This window comes from Entelurus aequoreus, linkage group LG04, assembly GCF_033978785.1.
Source record: "Entelurus aequoreus isolate RoL-2023_Sb linkage group LG04, RoL_Eaeq_v1.1, whole genome shotgun sequence".
Classification (NCBI taxonomy): Eukaryota; Metazoa; Chordata; class Actinopteri; order Syngnathiformes; family Syngnathidae; genus Entelurus; species Entelurus aequoreus.
In genome coordinates, this window is record NC_084734.1 from 1,930,259 (window position 1) to 1,948,001 (window position 17,743).

The 17,743-nt window shown below is 39.8% G+C and overlaps 1 protein-coding gene across 3 annotated transcripts in view; it reads left to right on the plus strand.

The window, feature by feature from the left end:
* Positions 1 to 16,112, plus strand: part of bicc2 (bicaudal C homolog 2) — a 77,854-nt gene extending 61,742 nt beyond the window's left edge. For 2 of the 3 annotated variants that reach the window (XM_062043363.1, XM_062043364.1), the window contains exons 15-19: positions 7,084 to 7,241; positions 11,592 to 11,787; positions 11,868 to 12,034; positions 15,594 to 15,693; positions 15,798 to 16,112. In XM_062043363.1, coding sequence (XP_061899347.1) covers positions 7,084 to 7,241; positions 11,592 to 11,787; positions 11,868 to 12,034; positions 15,594 to 15,693; positions 15,798 to 15,928 — 752 coding nt within the window. In that variant the 3' untranslated portion in view covers positions 15,929 to 16,112. The remainder of the gene's footprint in view (positions 1 to 7,083; positions 7,242 to 11,591; positions 11,788 to 11,867; positions 12,035 to 15,593; positions 15,694 to 15,797) is intronic. The other variant, XM_062043365.1, reaches the window with a different exon arrangement.
* Positions 16,113 to 17,743: the final 1,631 nt, after the last annotated feature.

Below are 17,743 nucleotides of genomic sequence, written 5' to 3' on the forward strand. Positions count from 1 at the left end.
CAGACATATATAACACTTGATATCGAGTCAGACACATATAACACTTGATATCGAGTCAGACATATATAACACTTGATATCGAGTCAGACATATATAACACTTGATATCGAGTCAGACATATATAACACTTGATATCGAGTCAGACATATATAACACTTGATATCGAGTCAGACATATATAACACTTGATATCGAGTCAGACATATATAACACTTGATATCGAGTCAGACACATATAACACTTGATATCGAGTCAGACATATATAACACTTGATATCGAGTCAGACACATATAACACTTGATATCGAGTCAGACATATATAACACTTGATATCGAGTCAGACATATATAACACTTGATATCGAGTCAGACATATATAACACTTGATATCGAGTCAGACATATATAACACTTGATATCGAGTCAGACACATATAACACTTGATATCGAGTCAGACATATATAACACTTGATATCGAGTCAGACATATATAACACTTGATATCGAGTCAGACACATATAACACTTGATATCGAGTCAGACATATATAACACTTGATATCGAGTCAGACATATATAACACTTGATATCGAGTCAGACATATATAACACTTGATATCGAGTCAGACATGTATAACACTTGATATCGAGTCAGACGTATATATCACTTGATATCGAGTCAGACATATATAACACTTGATATCGAGTCAGACATATATAACACTTGATATCGAGTCAGACACATATAACACTTGATATCGAGTCAGACATATATAACACTTGATATCGAGTCAGACATATATAACACTTGATATCGAGTCAGACATATATAACACTTGATATCGAGTCAGACATATATTACACTTGATATCGAGTCAGACATATATAACGCTTGATATCGAGTCAGACATATATAACGCTTGATATCGAGTCAGACATATATAACACTTGATATCGAGTCAGACATATATAACACTTGATATCGAGTCAGACATATATAACACTTGATATCGAGTCAGACATATATAACACTTGATATCGAGTCAGACATATATAACACTTGATATCGAGTCAGACATGTATAACACTTGATATCGAGTCAGACGTATATAACACTTGATATCGAGTCAGACATATATAACACTTGATATCGAGTCAGACATATATAACACTTGATATCGAGTAAGACATATATAACACTTGATATCGAGTCAGACACATGTAACACTTGATATCGAGTCAGACATATATAACACTTGATATCGAGTCAGACATATATAACACTTGATATCGAGTCAGACATATATAACACTTGATATCGAGTCAGACATGTATAACACTTGATATCGAGTCAGACGTATATAACACTTGATATCGAGTCAGACATATATAACACTTGATATCGAGTCAGACATATATAACACTTGATATCGAGTCAGACATATATAACACTTGATATCGAGTCAGACACATATAACACTTGATATCGAGTCAGACACATATAACACTTGATATCGAGTCAGACATATATAACACTTGATATCGAGTCAGACATATATAACACTTGATATCGAGTCAGACATATATAACACTTGATATCGAGTCAGACATATATAACACTTGATATCGAGTCAGACATATATAACACTTGATATCGAGTCAGACATATATAACACTTGATATCGAGTCAGACATATATAACACTTGATATCGAGTCAGACATATATAACACTTGATATCGAGTCAGACATATATAACACTTGATATCGAGTCAGACATATATAACACTTGATATCGAGTCAGACATATATAACACTTGATATCGAGTCAGACATATATAACACTTGATAACGAGTCAGACATATATAACACTTGATATCGAGTCAGACATATGTAACACTTGATATCGAGTCAGACATATATAACACTTGATATCGAGTCAGACATATACAACACTTGATATCGAGTCAGACATATATAACACTTGATATCGAGTCAGACATATACAACACTTGATATCGAGTCAGACATATATAACACTTGATATCGAGTCAGACATATATAACACTTGATATCGAGTCAGACATATATAACACTTGATATCGAGTCAGACATATATAACACTTGATATCGAGTCAGACATATATAACACTTGATATCGAGTCAGACATGTATAACACTTGATATCGAGTCAGATATATATAACACTTGATATCCAGTCAGACATATATAACACTTGATATCGAGTCAGACATGTATAACACTTGATATCGAGTCAGATATATATAACACTTGATATCGAGTCAGACATATATAACACTTGATATCGAGTCAGACATATATAACACTTGATATCGAGTCAGACATATATAACACTTGATATCGAGTCAGATATATATAACACTTGATATCGAGTCAGACATATATAACACTTGATATCGAGTCAGACATATATAACACTTGATATCGAGTCAGATATATATAACACTTGATATCGAGTCAGACATATATAACACTTGATATCGAGTCAGATATATATAACACTTGATATCGAGTCAGACATATATAACACTTGATATCGAGTCACTAGAAACTAATATAGCATGTTTGATACCTACTGTATGTGACGGGCATACTGTGAGGTACTTGGATGTACGTTTACCAGGAAACTGAAACGGTTGCAAGTAAAGCGACAGGAGACAGAGTCGTTGTGGCTTGTGCAGCCCTTTGAGACACTTGTGATTAAGGGCTATATAAGTACACTTTGATTGATTGATTGATTGATGGAAAACTATTAGTCGGGACCTGGGGTGGACCGCTCGCCTGTGCATCAGTTGGGGACATCTCTGTGCTGCTGACCCGTCTCCGCCTGGGATGGTCTCCTGCTGGCCCCACTATGGACTGGACTCTCACACTATTATGTTAGATCCACTATGGACTGGACTCTCACACTATTATGTAAGATCCACTATGGACTGGACTCTCACACTATTATGTTAGATCCACTATGGACTGGACTCTCACACTATTATGTTAGATCCACTATGGACTGGACTCTCACACTATTATGTTAGATCCACTATGGACTGGACTCTCACACTATTATGTTAGATCCACTATGGACTGGACTCTCACACTATTATGTTAGATCCACTATGGACTGGACTCTCTCACTATTATGTTAGATCCACTATGGACTGGACTCTCACACTATTATGTTAGATCCACTATGGACTGGACTCTCACACTATTATGTAAGATCCACTATGGACTGGACTCTCACACTATTATGTTAGATCCACTATGGACTGGACTCTCACACTATTATGTTAGATCCACTATGGACTGGACTCTCACACTATTATGTTAGATCCACTATGGACTGGACTCTCTCACTATTATGTAAGATCCACTATGGACTGGACTCTCACACTATTATGTTAGATCCACTATGGACTGGACTCTCTCACTATTATGTTAGATCCACTATGGACTGGACTCTCACACTATTATGTTAGATCCACTATGGACTGGACTCTCACACTATTATGTTAGATCCACTATGGACTGGACTCTCACTATTATGTTAGATCCACTAAGGACTGGACTCTCACTATTATGTTAGATTCACTATGGACTGGACTCTCACACTATTATGTTAGATCCACCATGGACTGGACTCTCACTATTATGTTAGATCCACTAAGGACTGGACTCTCACTATTATGTTAGATTCACTATGGACTGGACTCTCACACTATTATGTTAGATCCACTATGGACTGGACTCTCACACTATTATGTTAGATCCACTATGGACTGGACTCTCACACTATTATGTTAGATCCACTATGGATTGGACTCTCACTATTACGTTAGATCCACTATGGACTGGACTCTTACTATTATGTTAGATCCACTATGGACTGGACTCTCACACTATTATGTTAGATCCACTATGGACTGGACTCTCACACTATTATGTTAGATCCACTATGGACTGGACTCTCTCACTATTATGTTAGATCCACTATGGACTGGACTCTCACTATTATGTTAGATCCACGATGGACTGGACTCTCACTATTATGTTAGATCCACTATGGACTGGACTCTCACTATTATGTTAGATTCACTATGGACTGGACTCTCACTATTATGTTAGATCCACTATGGACTGGACTCTCACTATTATGTTAGATCCACTATGGACTGGACTCTCACTATTATGTTAGATCCACTATGGACTGGACTCTCACACTATTATGTTAGATCTACTATGGACTGGACTCTCACACTATTATGTTAGATCCACTATGGACTGGACTCTCTCACTATTATGTTAGATCCACTATGGACTGGACTCTCACTATTATGTTAGATCCACGATGGACTGGACTCTCACTATTATGTTAGATCCACTATGGACTGGACTCTCACTATTATGTTAGATTCACTATGGACTGGACTCTCACTATTATGTTAGATCCACTATGGACTGGACTCTCACTATTATGTTAGATCCACTATGGACTGGACTCTCACTATTATGTTAGATCCACTATGGACTGGACTCTCACACTATTATGTTAGATCTACTATGGACTGGACTCTCACACTATTATGTTAGATCCACTATGGACTGGACTCTCACACTATTGTGTTAGATCCACTATGGACTGGACTCTCACTATTATATTAGATCCACTATGGATTGGACTCTCACACTATTATGTTAGATCCACTATGGACTGGACTCTCACACTATTATGTTAGATCCACTATGGACTGGACTCTCACTATTATGTTAGATCCGCGTTGGTGACCCCTGGTCTAGAGCATGTACATATGTAGTTATTGTGGAACAGATGCATCACATTTCATTTAGAGCTTGTTATATAATTGTTGCAATTATAAAAGAGGGGGAAAAAGCGTTTTTTAAGAGTGTTATCTTGTTTCATATTTTTTATATTTGTAATAAATGACTTCATAAAAATATAACTAATGTGAGATTATTATTAATGGTATATACCGTTATGGGGCTAAGTAAGCAATCAACTCTTAGTTGTTCAGGAAACGTGAGTACAAATACAGAAATGTTGCTCCCATCAAAGCCCAATGTTGCAATATTACAACATTTCTCTAAAAACATACATAAACAATTTTTTTTTTTTTTTTAAACTCTTCAATTTCTGCATCAAATGCTTCCTACAACAACATCTGAAAGGTCAAATATATTTTTTTTTAGGTTTTTCTATATTTGGGTCTTACAGGGATAAGTTGCTCCGGAGTATAAGTCGCACCGGCCGAAAATGCATAATAAAGAAGGAAAAAACATATATAAGTCGCACTGGAGTATAAATCGCATTTTTTGGGGAAATGTATTTGATAAAAGCCAACACCAAGAATAGACATTTGAAAGGCAATTTAAAATAAATAAAGAATAGTGAACAACAGGCTGAATAAGTGTACGTTATATGAGAACGTGCCTGGTATGTTAACGTAACATATTATGGTAAGAGTCATTCAAATAACTATAACATATAGAACATGCTATACGTTTACCAAACAATCTGTCACTCCTAATCGCTAAATCCCATGAAATCTTATACGTCTAGTCTCTTACGGGAATGAGCTAAATAATATTATTTGATATTTCACGCCATACTTGCCAACCCTCCCGTTTTTAGCGGGAGAATCCCGGTATTCAGCGCCTCTCCCGACAACCCCCCGGCAGAGATTTTCTCCCGACAAACTCCCGGTATTCAGCCGGAGCTGGAGGCCACGCCCCCTCCAGCTCAATGTGTGGGGACAGCCTGTTCTCACGTCCGCTTTCCCACAATATAAACAGCTTGCCTGCCCAATGACGTCATAACATCCACGGCTTTTAGAGAGTAGAGTGCACAACAAGGAGAGAGAGTTCTTGGTTTCTTATGTGGGTTTATTGTTAGGCAGTTTCATTAACGTCCTCCCAGCGCGGTAACAACACACAACAACAGCAGTCACGTTTAGTCTACCGTAAAGCAGTTCGTCTGCAGTAAACGGCAATGTTGTGACACTCTTAAACAGGACAATACTGCCATCTACTGGATAGCCTGCAGAACACTGTTGCGTTGACCAGCATTCCTCCAATGGGGAATTCAAATTGCTAGTCTCTCCCAGATTCTTTTTATGGCAATATGCTGTTGTTTATATTCAATCACCAGGCAGAAGTTGGTATTTTGTGGTTTATTCTCTAAGCTTAGAGGACAAACCTGAGACCAACCCAGCACCCAAGCGTTCCCTAGCCCGGTCCAGATCGGTCTAGCTCGGTCTCCCCCCCCCACCTCCTGTCCCCCCAAGCTCAGCACTCCCCTGTGCTCGTTATCTTAGGAATGTTATGGCAGTCTCAACAGCGCTCTGCCTGTCTACTCAAGGACACTCGAATCCAAGCACTTTGTACCACACGAGACATTAGCTGATGTAAATATGACTATAGGAGTTTTAGAAAGAAGTAACACTTAAATATGGATATGATTCTGATCTGCTTCCATCAATATGTATAATAAAATTTAAAAAAAAAAAAAAAAAAAAAAAAAATATATATATATATATATATATATATATATATATATATATATATATATAGCTAGAATTCACTGAAAGTCAAGTATTTCATACATATATATATATTATATATATATGAAATACTTGATTTGGTGAATTCTAGCTGTAAATATACTCTCCTCTTAACCACGCCCTTAGCCACGCCCCAACCACGCCCCCCGCCCCAAACACGCCCCCCCCCCCCACACCCCCACCTCCCGATATCGGAGGTCTCAAGGTTGGCAAGTATGTTTTACGCTAATGTGTTAATAATTTCACACATAAGTCGCTCCTGAGTATAAGTCGCACCCCCGGCCAAACTATGAAAAAAAACTGCCACTTATAGTCCGAAAAATTCGGTAGTTACTCGAACTAATATCCAGTTTTCCCTGAACCACATTTCATCACATTCATCTGGATCCACTTTACCCAGAACAAGGTATTTGGATTCGACTAAACCGTCCAGTTCTTTGCAGTCATGCTTCTTCCTGTGGCGCCTCTTCGCAGCCATGCAGAGAAAACCGGTGGTCACCGAAGTCCGCACACCCACGGACACGTGGAGTGGTCTGGGCTTCTCCAAATCCATGCCGGCGGAGGCCGTGAAGGAACTGCGGAACATCAGCCGTCGCAGCTACAAACCCTACCTGAGCGCCTGCACCAGCCAGGTACAAATCCACCTCTACTAATAGATACTTTCTTTCCTAAGCTCTCCTCGAGCTATTCCGAGTCACCGCTCTCACTCGTCGAATCATTTCAAAGAGTTCTCCCGCTGTGTGGCCGACGACGGCAATTTGGATACTCGATTAGTCTCAGGCTGATAGCATCGCTTTGGTCAGCACAGACGTTCGCGTCCCCCTGCTTCCCTGAGTGCGTCTACCTCGTTAAAAGAAACCTTCAAACGGGCTGACGAGCTGAATCAATGTGGAGTAATGAGACTTTATGGACATTCTTACGTTCACTCCAAAGTAGTGGCGCTTGGGGGGAAAGACGGTCTTTCTCCACCGCGTGGCGTTTTATATTTGATACAGAGCTGTGGTTCATGTGTGTGAATCAACATAGTGTTCCCCGTCACCAACCACAGCACTTCGATACTCTCGTACAACTGTCCTGACTTGGTGGATTATTTCCAGTCTGGTTTTGTGTCATTTTGTTTATTTCTATAGTGGAAAATGCAAATGAGCAATCTTTAAAGGCCTACTGAAAGCCACTACTAGCGACCACGCAGTCTGATAGTTTATATATCAATGATGAAATCTTAACATTGCAACACATGCCAATACGGCCGGGTTAACTTATAAAGTGACATTTTAAATTTCCCGGCAAACTTCCGGCTGAAAACGTTTCGATATGATGACGTCAACGGTTGATACGGAAGTATTCGGAGCCCATTGAATCCAATACAAAAAGCTCTGTTTTCATCTCATAATTCCACAGTATTCTGGACATCTGTGTTGGTGAATCTTTTGCAATTTGTTTAATGAACAATGGAGACTGCAAAGAAGAAAGTTGTAGGTGGGATCGGTGTATTAGCGGCTGGCTGCAGCAACACAACCAGGAGCACTTTGAGGATAGCAGACACGCTAGCTGAACGACCTCACCTTGACTTCCTCCGTCTCCGGGCCGCCAACCGCATCGGTGATCGGGTGAAGTCCTTCGTCGTACCGTCGATCGCTGGAACGCAGGTGAGCACGGGTGTTGATGAGCAGATGAGAGCTGGCGTCGGTGCAGAGCTAATGTTTTTAGTAGGGATGTCCGATAATGGCTTTTTGCCGATATCCGATATTCCGATATTGTCCAACTCTTTAATTACCGATACCGATATCAACCGATACCGATATCAACCGATATATGCAGTCGTGGAATTAACACATTATTATGCCTAATTTGGACAACCAGGTATGGTGAAGATAAGGTACTTTTTAAAAAAAATTAGTAAAATAAGATAAATCAATTAAAAACATTTTCTTGAATAAAAAAGAAAGTACAACAATATAAAAACAGTTACATAGAAACTAGTAATGAATGAAAATTAGTAAAATTAACTGTTAAAGGTTAGTACTATTAGTGGAGCAGCAGCACGCACAATCATGTGTGCTTACGGACTGTATCCCTTGCAGACTGTATTGATATATATTGATATATAATGTAGGAAGCAGAATATTAATAACAGAAAGAAACAACCCTTTTGTGTGAATGAGTGTAAATGGGGGGAGGGAGGTTTTTTGGGTTGGTGCACTAATTGTAAGTGTATCTTGTGTTTTTTATGTTGATTTAATTAAAAAAAAAAAAAACAAAACAAAACGATACCGATAATAAAAAAAACGATACCGATAATTTCCGATATTACATTTTAACGCATATATCGGCCGATAATATCGGCAGGCCGATATTATCGGACATCTCTAGTTTTTAGCATAGCTCTGTCGAGGTTCCGTAGCTAAGTTAGCTTCAATAGCGTCGTTAGCAACAGCATTGTTAAGCTTCGCCAGGCTGGAAAGCATTAACCGTGTATTTACATGTCCATGGTTTAATAGTATTGTTGATCTTCTGTCTATCCTTCCAGTCAGGGACTTATTTGTTTTGTTTCTATATGCAGTAAAGCCCGATGCTATCACGTTAGCTCAGTAGCTAAAGAGCTTCGCCGATGTATTGTCGTGGAGATAAAAGTCACTGTGAATGTCCATTTCACGTTCTCGACTCTCATTTTCAAGAGGATATAGTATCCCAGGTGGTTTAAAATACAAATCCGTGATCCACAAAAGAAAAAGGAGAGAGTGTGGAATCCAATGAGCCAGCTTGTACCTAAGTTACGGTCAGATCGAAAAAAGATATGTTTTGCACTGCATTCTAGTCCGTCACTCTAACGTTCCTCATCCACGAATCTTTCATCCTCGCTCAAATTAATGGGGTAATCGTCGCTTTCTCCGTCGGAATCTCTCTCGCTGCTGGTGTAAACAATAGGAAAATATGAGCAGTCCTTCCTCCGGTGTCGTCACGCTACTTCCGGTAGGTGCAAGACTTTTTTTTATCAGCGACCAAAAGTTGCGAACTTTATCGTCGTTGTTCTCTACTAAATCCTTTCAGCAAAAATATGGCAATATCGCGAAATGATCAAGTATGACACATAGAATGGATCTGCTATCCCCGTTTAAATAACAATTTTTTATTTCAGTAGGCCTTTAAATTACATGTCAGGGACGACGTGGCACTGTTGGGAGAGTGGCCGTGCCAGCAACCTAAAGGTTCATGGTTCAATCCCCACCTTCTACCATCCTAGTCCGTAAACATATATATATATATATATATATATATATCGAACTGCCGATATTATCAGCCGATAAATGCTTTAAAATATAGTATCGGAAATTATCGGTATCGGTTTCAAAAAGTTAAATTTATGACTTTTTAAAACGCCGCTGTGTACACGGATGTAGGGAGAAGTACAGAGCGCCAATAAACCTTAAAGTCAAATCACATAATATCTCTGGCTTTTCACACACACACACAAGTGAATGCAATCCATACTTTGTCAACAGCCATACAGGTCACACTGAGGGTGGCCGTATAAACAACTTTAACACTGCTAATATGCGGCACACTGTGAACCCACACCAAACAAGAATGACAAACGCATTTCGGGAGAACATCCGCACCGTAACACAACATAAACACAACAGAACAAATACCCAGAAACCCCTTGCAGCACTAACTCTTCCGGGACGCTACAATATACACCCCCCATTACCCCCCTCCCCCACCTCAACCCCGCCCACCTCAACCTCCTCATGCTCTCTCAGGGAGAGCATGTCCCAAATTTCCAAGCTGCTGTTTTGAGGCATGTTAAAAAAAATAATGCACTTTGTGACTTCAATAATAAATATGGCAGTGCCATGTTGGCATTTTTTAAAAATGTGTTCATTCCTCAACTGTATATATCGGTATCGGTTGATATCGGTATTGGTCAATTGTACGGAATATGTTCTGTACTGTGCAATCTACTGATAAAAGTTTCAATTAATCAATCAATCAAAAAACTCTACTGCTTACTGACCTAAAAGCAGTTGTATTTGGTACATGGTGTAATGATAAGTGTGACCAGTAGATGGCAGTCACACATAAGAGATACGGGTAGACTGCAATATGATGGCAGTGAGCCATCATATCCCAGGTCATATGGCCAAGTCCAGTGCTTGCGTTGGGACATATATGGCTATGGAGGTCTCGCTCCTCCGGGTTCCTTGGACCACCAACGACGGACATGACAGCTGCATTCATCTTGGACGGTATAGCTCGGTTGGTAGAGCGGCCGTGCCAGCAACTTGAGGGTTGCAGGTTCGATCCCCGCTTCCGCCATCCTAGTCACTGCCGTTGTGTCCTTGGGCAAGACACTTTACCCACCTGCTCCCAGTGCCACCCACACTGGTTTAAATGTAACTTAGATATTGGGTTTCACTATGTAAAGCGCTTTGAGTCACTTGAGAAAAAGCGCTATATAAATGTAATTCACTTCACTTCACGAAAAAAATAGTTTTTTTTGCAATAAATGTTCGTTGGGACCTTTTTTCAGTCATTTCCTGTCCGTCTCCTTCTCGCTCGAGCACATGAATGGTTTCTCCCAGAGTGTCACCAACAACAACAACAACCCCTTCTCCTTCCCGGCTGCTGCCTTTAACAGAGCGACGGGTGATCAGACAAACACTCACAGCTGTGTCATCTACGCACCTGCCGCTGATCTCGAAGCCGGTCCTGGCACACCCCGTTTCGCCGCAGGCCCGCAGGCCACGCCCCCCCCCACAATGGCCACATGGAACGTATGGACATATATGGTTCTTTCAATGTTTTGGGTTGCAGACGCCTAGCCTAAAACAATTTTTGTTTCCGAAAAAGACAAAACGCTGCCCAGTAAGCTTTGACAACAGACGCTCGCTGGCCCCACCACTACCAGTCCCGCATTTTTAATGAGCCGGACGTGACGTCAGGTTGCAAATTGTGATGATGTCACGGTGTGATTGCAGCCGTGGGCCAATCAGAACGGGACGGCGTCCTCCAACGGGAGCAACTCAGACAACTGGCGGGACAGACGAGGGTCCCACCCTGCCTCCTCTTCCTCTTCCTCCTCTTCCTCTCCCTCCTCCCCGCCCCCCGCCCCCTTCTCCCCCGCCTCCCACTTCCCTGCGTTCCCGCCGAACAGAAACAGAAACGACAAACCCCGTGAGTCACGTTCCGCGTCGTCACCATGTCTGTCGCTATCTTCCGCCCTGAACTCTGACCTCTCCCCGTTGCCCCCGTAGCGGAGGGCTTCGCGGGTTGCGGCGGCTTCTTCGAAGACGTGTGCTCGTCGAGGAGGGCGTCCACCTGCAGCCAGCGCAGCCCCTCCCCCCAAATGATGGACGACCTGCCCGAGCTTCTGGGCCAGCTGGGCCTGATCAAGTACATCGAAGTGTTTGAGCAGCAAGAGGTAACAAAAAAGAAAAAATGTATGTAACTTTAGGAGTGCACAGGAGGTGGCTCGGTTTTTAATCCCTTCTAAAAGGTTCCACAAAGACCGGAACGTACGCAAAATAATACAAACCCCGTTTCCATATGAGTTGAGGAATTGTGTTAGATGTAAATATAAACAGAATACAATGATTTGCAAATCCTTTTCAAGCCATATTCAGTTGAATGCCACCCATACCCAAATATGCTCCTCCATGTAAATTCAGGGCTTCCATGAAATGCTGTGAAATCATCAATTTTAGCCATGCATTAAGAGGTGTGCTACCCTTAGCTGCTTCCTGGCCCTCCTTCTCCTTCCTTTTCTGTATCCTTTCTTTTTTTGGCATTGTGCTGCAGGCATAATCAACATGAATCAAGTTTAAATACAGATGGTAATATTCCTAACAGATAACCTGCATCTTATATCCCCAGAATGAGGAAATTATTATTATTAATAATAATAATAATAATTATTATTATTATCATTATTATTATTATTATTATTGTTATTATTATCATTATTATTATTATTATTTTGTTAACCCACACAGTAATACAGGCCTGGCCCTAACCAATCTGGCGCCCTAGGCAAGATTTTAGGCAGTGAAGTGTATATACTCCCAAAAAAACGAATAGCTTTGTCTTTGACCTTTTTTTTTACTTAAAGAAAGCAAATCAACATATTATATGAGAATGTTATGTTATGATTATCTTTACCCGTATCACAGCAGTGCTCAAATTAAAAAAACGCATTCCCTCTCATGTGATATTGCTTAATTAACATTAATGATGTGCACTTTAACAACTAGGCTTACAACTAGGGATGTCCGATAATGGCTTTTTGCCGATATTTGATATTCCGATATTGTCCAACTCTTTAATTACCGATACCGATATCAACCGATACCGATATCAACCGATATATGCAGTCGTGGAATTAACACATTATTATGCCTAATTTGGACAACCAGGTATGGTGAAGATAAGGTACTTTTTTTTTTTTAAATAAATAAAATAAGATAACTAAATTAAAAACATTTTCTTGAATAAAAAAGAAAGTAAAACAATATAAAAACAGTTACATAGAAACTAGTAATGAATGAAAATGAGTAAAATTAACTGTTAAAGGTTAGTACAATTAGTGGAGCAGCAGCACGCACAATCATGTGTGCTTACGGACTGTATCCCTTGCAGACTGTATTGATATATTTTGATATATAATGTAGGAACCAGAATATTGATAACAGAAAGAAATGGGGGGAGGGAGGTTTTTTGGGTTGGTGCACTAATTGTAAGTGTATCTTGTGTTTTTTATGTTGATTTAATAAAATAAAAAAAACCAAAAAAAACCCCGATACAGATAATAAAAAAACCGATACCGATAATTTCCGATATTACATTTTAACGCATTTATCGGCCGATAATATCGGCAGGCCGATATTATCGGACATCCCTACTTACAACTTTACCTAATATATAAAGGGGTGGAAAAGTGACTATTACCTGCAGGGCAAACATTAGCTAACCAGAAGGCAATAACAATGTAAACAAAAAGCACCTGCTTAAAAGATCTAATACAAATGTCCCTGAGGAATGTAAGGTGGGAGTACTGTAACTACCTAACGTAATGTTGTAACAAATAATATTTCTATTAAATAGGCTTTACTTTGCATTTTAATTAACGTCGGATTATTTTTTGTATTTAGAAATAATAGTACCAACTTTTTTTTTTTTTTCTTTTTCTCCAACATTTGTGGCACTGGCGTGGCGCCCCCTGATGGACGGCGCCCTTAGCATTTGCCTATACGGCCCTGCAGTAATATCAAAGTCACAATAAACTTTATATCTAAACCTCTACTGTGAGAGAAATGTGATGCGCCGTAAACACAGTGCATTTTATTTTGAAAATTAACCCGGTGTTTTATTTTGTATTTTGTACACTACTTCCTGTCCCGCACGATACGCTCTGCTCTGTGCGGAATTGATGCGCCGTGCTCCGACGTCCGGCACAAACAGAAGCTGACACATTGAATAATAGAATAATACAGCGTTTTTCTGAAATATTACCCATATTAGATGCTGAATAAGTGGACGGCGACTAGACCATAACTGATAACTCACAGATTCAAGTTGCTCCACTGTCACGTCTCCGGCTCAGGGGCGCAGTTGGCTCTCTCTCCTCTCACTTACTCACTCACTCACCCTCTCTCTCTCTCTCTCTCTGGCGGAAGCGGCAGGCTCAAACAACCCGGTATTAATGGAGTTTTTGTACCGTTGTTTTTTTTTCTTTATACATCCCTGACAGGAATTTATTAATGTTGTTTAAAGAAAAAAACAAGACAAAAAAAAAAAACACACACACAGGCAGAGGGCACTTTTTAAGACGAGGCAAAAAAGGGCTAGTGATCGCTAGTCTGTGCTAAGTAGTAGCCTTAGCTTCAGGTGCGATCGGCACCTTATTCCATCGGTTTGTTTTCTGTTTTGTACCTGTTTTGTGTTAATTTACTATTAAATCATTTTCTTACCTGCAAGCCCTGTCCGGATTCGTCCATTTGCATCCGGGGAAAACAAACCCCGCATCACTGTGCGACCCGGTCGTAACACCGGGCTGATGATTTGGAGGTAATCCTCCTTTTTCATTGTCCCATTTAAAGCAGCAGTTCCATTGGCAGCAAAACAGGCCCAAAGCATAATACTACCACCACCATGCTTGACGGTAGGTATGGTGTTCCTGGGATTAAAGGCCTCTCCTTTTTTCCTCCAAAAATATTGCTGGGTGTTGTGGCCAAACAGCTCCATTTTTGTTTCATCTGACCACAGAACTTTCCTCCAGAAGGTCTTAGCTTTGTCCATGTGATGTGAGAAACAAGTCCATCTTAGAAAACCAACAAATTTAGCTGAACTGCACCAATTTGGTCAAGAGGAGTGGTCAAAAATTCAAGCAGAAGCTTGTGGATGGCTACCAAAAGCACCTTATTGCAGGTAAACTTGCCACGGGACATGTAAGCAAATATTAACATTGCTGTATGTATACTTTTGACCCTCACATTTTCAGTAGACCCATAATAAATTCATAAAAGAACCAAACTTCATGAATTTTTTTTGTATGTGCTCCAATCACTCCATCACAAAAAAATAAGAGTTGTAGAAATTATTGGAAACTCAAGACAGCCATGACTTGATGTTCTTTACAAGTGTATGTACACTTTTGATCACTAAGTCAACTCGACCATCAGATTTTTAGCGAGAGTTCCACGCCGGGCTTGCTATTGGTGGAATGCACGATGCGCACCCTGAACTCCATTGTAAAAATGTGTGTTTCTACATTTGTTGTGTTTGTTCTATTTTATTTTATGCTTAAATCTACCATGTTGAGTTAAGTTAAGTTTTGTAGTATATTGTAATTTGATTAATGATTAATCCGAATTCAAAAGGGTGATTCATCTGATTACAAAAATGAATCAAATGGCATGACTATCAATAACCGTTCTACAACAGCTTAGCATATTAGCAGTGAAACCCCATGTGTGCTCATGCAGATCGACTACCAGACTTTCCTCACGCTGTCTGACGATGACCTGAAGGAAGTGGGCGTGTGCACGTTCGGAGCCAGACGTAAGATGCTGCTCGCCATCTCAGGTGAGGCCCCACCTGCCGTAGCCTCCTAGTCTGGACCTCCATCACGTAGCCCACGTCTGTGATGAAACCGTTAAAAAAACAAACACTTTCCTTGTCCGGTCCAGATCTGAACAAGAGCAAGCGGAGGCCTTCGGACACGTCCAGCGTGAAGTCCGGGTACCTGGAAGGCGGAGCCAGCGGCAGACTGCCTCGCATTGTGGACATGGAGGTGGCGACCTTGAGTAACCGCTGGTGAAGAGAAGATCTTGTATTAACCCGTGTCCAAAACAACACACCAGCATGTAATCATGTGTCTGGCATCAACAGCCAAATTCCAAAGCTTCTTCTTCTAAATCAAGACAAGGAGGTCTTCTCTTTATCAACGTCCTTTCAATTTTTTCCACATTAACCACTAAGTTTTATGCAAATGTCAATAAAATTTGAGCAAACAATTATGTCCAAGTTCCACTAGAGGGCACTGCTGTCACTCTTGTGTTTACCAAACCTGAATACAATTGTATAAACCAGTGGTCCCCAACCACCGGGCCGCGGCCCGGTACCGGTCCGCGGACTGATTGGTACCGGGCCGCGCAAGAAATTTAAAAAAAAAAAAAAAAAAAAATTTTTTTTTTTTTTTTTTTTTTTTAAATTAAATAAACATAAGAAACACAATATATACATATTGTGTATGTGTATGTCAATATAGATCAATATAGTCTGCAGGGAAACAGTCCGTAAGCACACATGATTGTATTTCTTTATGAAAAAAAAAAAAAAAAAAAAAAAAAAAAAATCCACAAACCCCCTGGTCCCCAGCTACAAAAAGGTTGGGGACCACTGGTATAAACAACTAGATGAGGCAATTCCTACAAGGGAATGCTCCAACGCTGAAGTTGAAGTGAAATGCTGACAGAATGTAGTATGAATGTAAGAATAGTTTGAATGTTGAAGAGTTAGAATTTCCAGGAAAACCAGAATTTGGTATGGAACTTGGAAAAGTGTTAGTTTCAATGTCCAGGATGAGTGGAATGTGCTGATGTTGGAATTGTTTGAATAGGTTGAAAAGTGTCCCATTGATTTCAATGGGAACTTCCTGGAATTTTGGGAAAAGCGGGAATTAAAAAAAAAAAGGATTAGGAGCATGAATGAGCTGAATTGGTTGGTGTTGGAATTGTTTAAATCAGGCAAGAAATGTTGAAGTAGTGACCGTTTTTTAATTGAGAAATGGAATTTCGGGAAAACCGGGAATTTTTCCATTTAAAAAAACAACTTAGTTTTTTTGTCCTGATTAAGAGGAATGTTTGGACGGTGGAACGGTTGAAGTGGGTTGAAAAATGTGGGAGGAGTAGTGGACAGAAAAAAGGGTGAAAATAGGGTTCGGAAAACCGAGAATTCTGGAAAATCCTGGAATTTTTTTTTAACTTGGGAAAATGATAGTTTGAATTTCCAGGATGGTGGAATGTGTTGAAGGAGGAATGGTTTGAATCGGTTGAAAAATGTGGAAATGGTGGAAGTTTGAAAAATGGCCAATACATTTTGAATGAGGAAAATGTCCCTGAAAATGGGGAATTCTTAGAAATCCGCAAATTTTTTTTAATTGTTGAAAAAGGCTGAATATTTTGGATTTGGAACGATTTGAATCGGATGAAAAATGTGGCAATTGTAGAACGTTGAAAAATATCCCATTCTTTTCAATGGGAATTTCTTGGAAATTTCGGAATTTCGGGAAAAGCGGGTATTTTTTGGAAAATGTTAAAATGGTTAAATGGTCTGAAGGAGTTGAAATGGTTGGTGTTGTAATTTTTCAAATCGGTCGAGAAATGTTGAAGTAGTAACGTTTTTAATTGAGAAATGGTATTACGGAATTTCGGGAAAACCGAGAATTTTTCCAGTTCAAAAAACAACTTCATTTTTTGCCCTGATTAAGAGGAATGTTTGACTGTGGAACGGTTGAAGTGGGTTGAAAAATGCGGAAGGAGTAGTCGACAGAAAAAAGGGTTTGGAAAAAAAGGAAATTCTGAGAATTCCTGGAATTATTTTGAACTTGGAAAAATAATAGTTTGAATGTGCA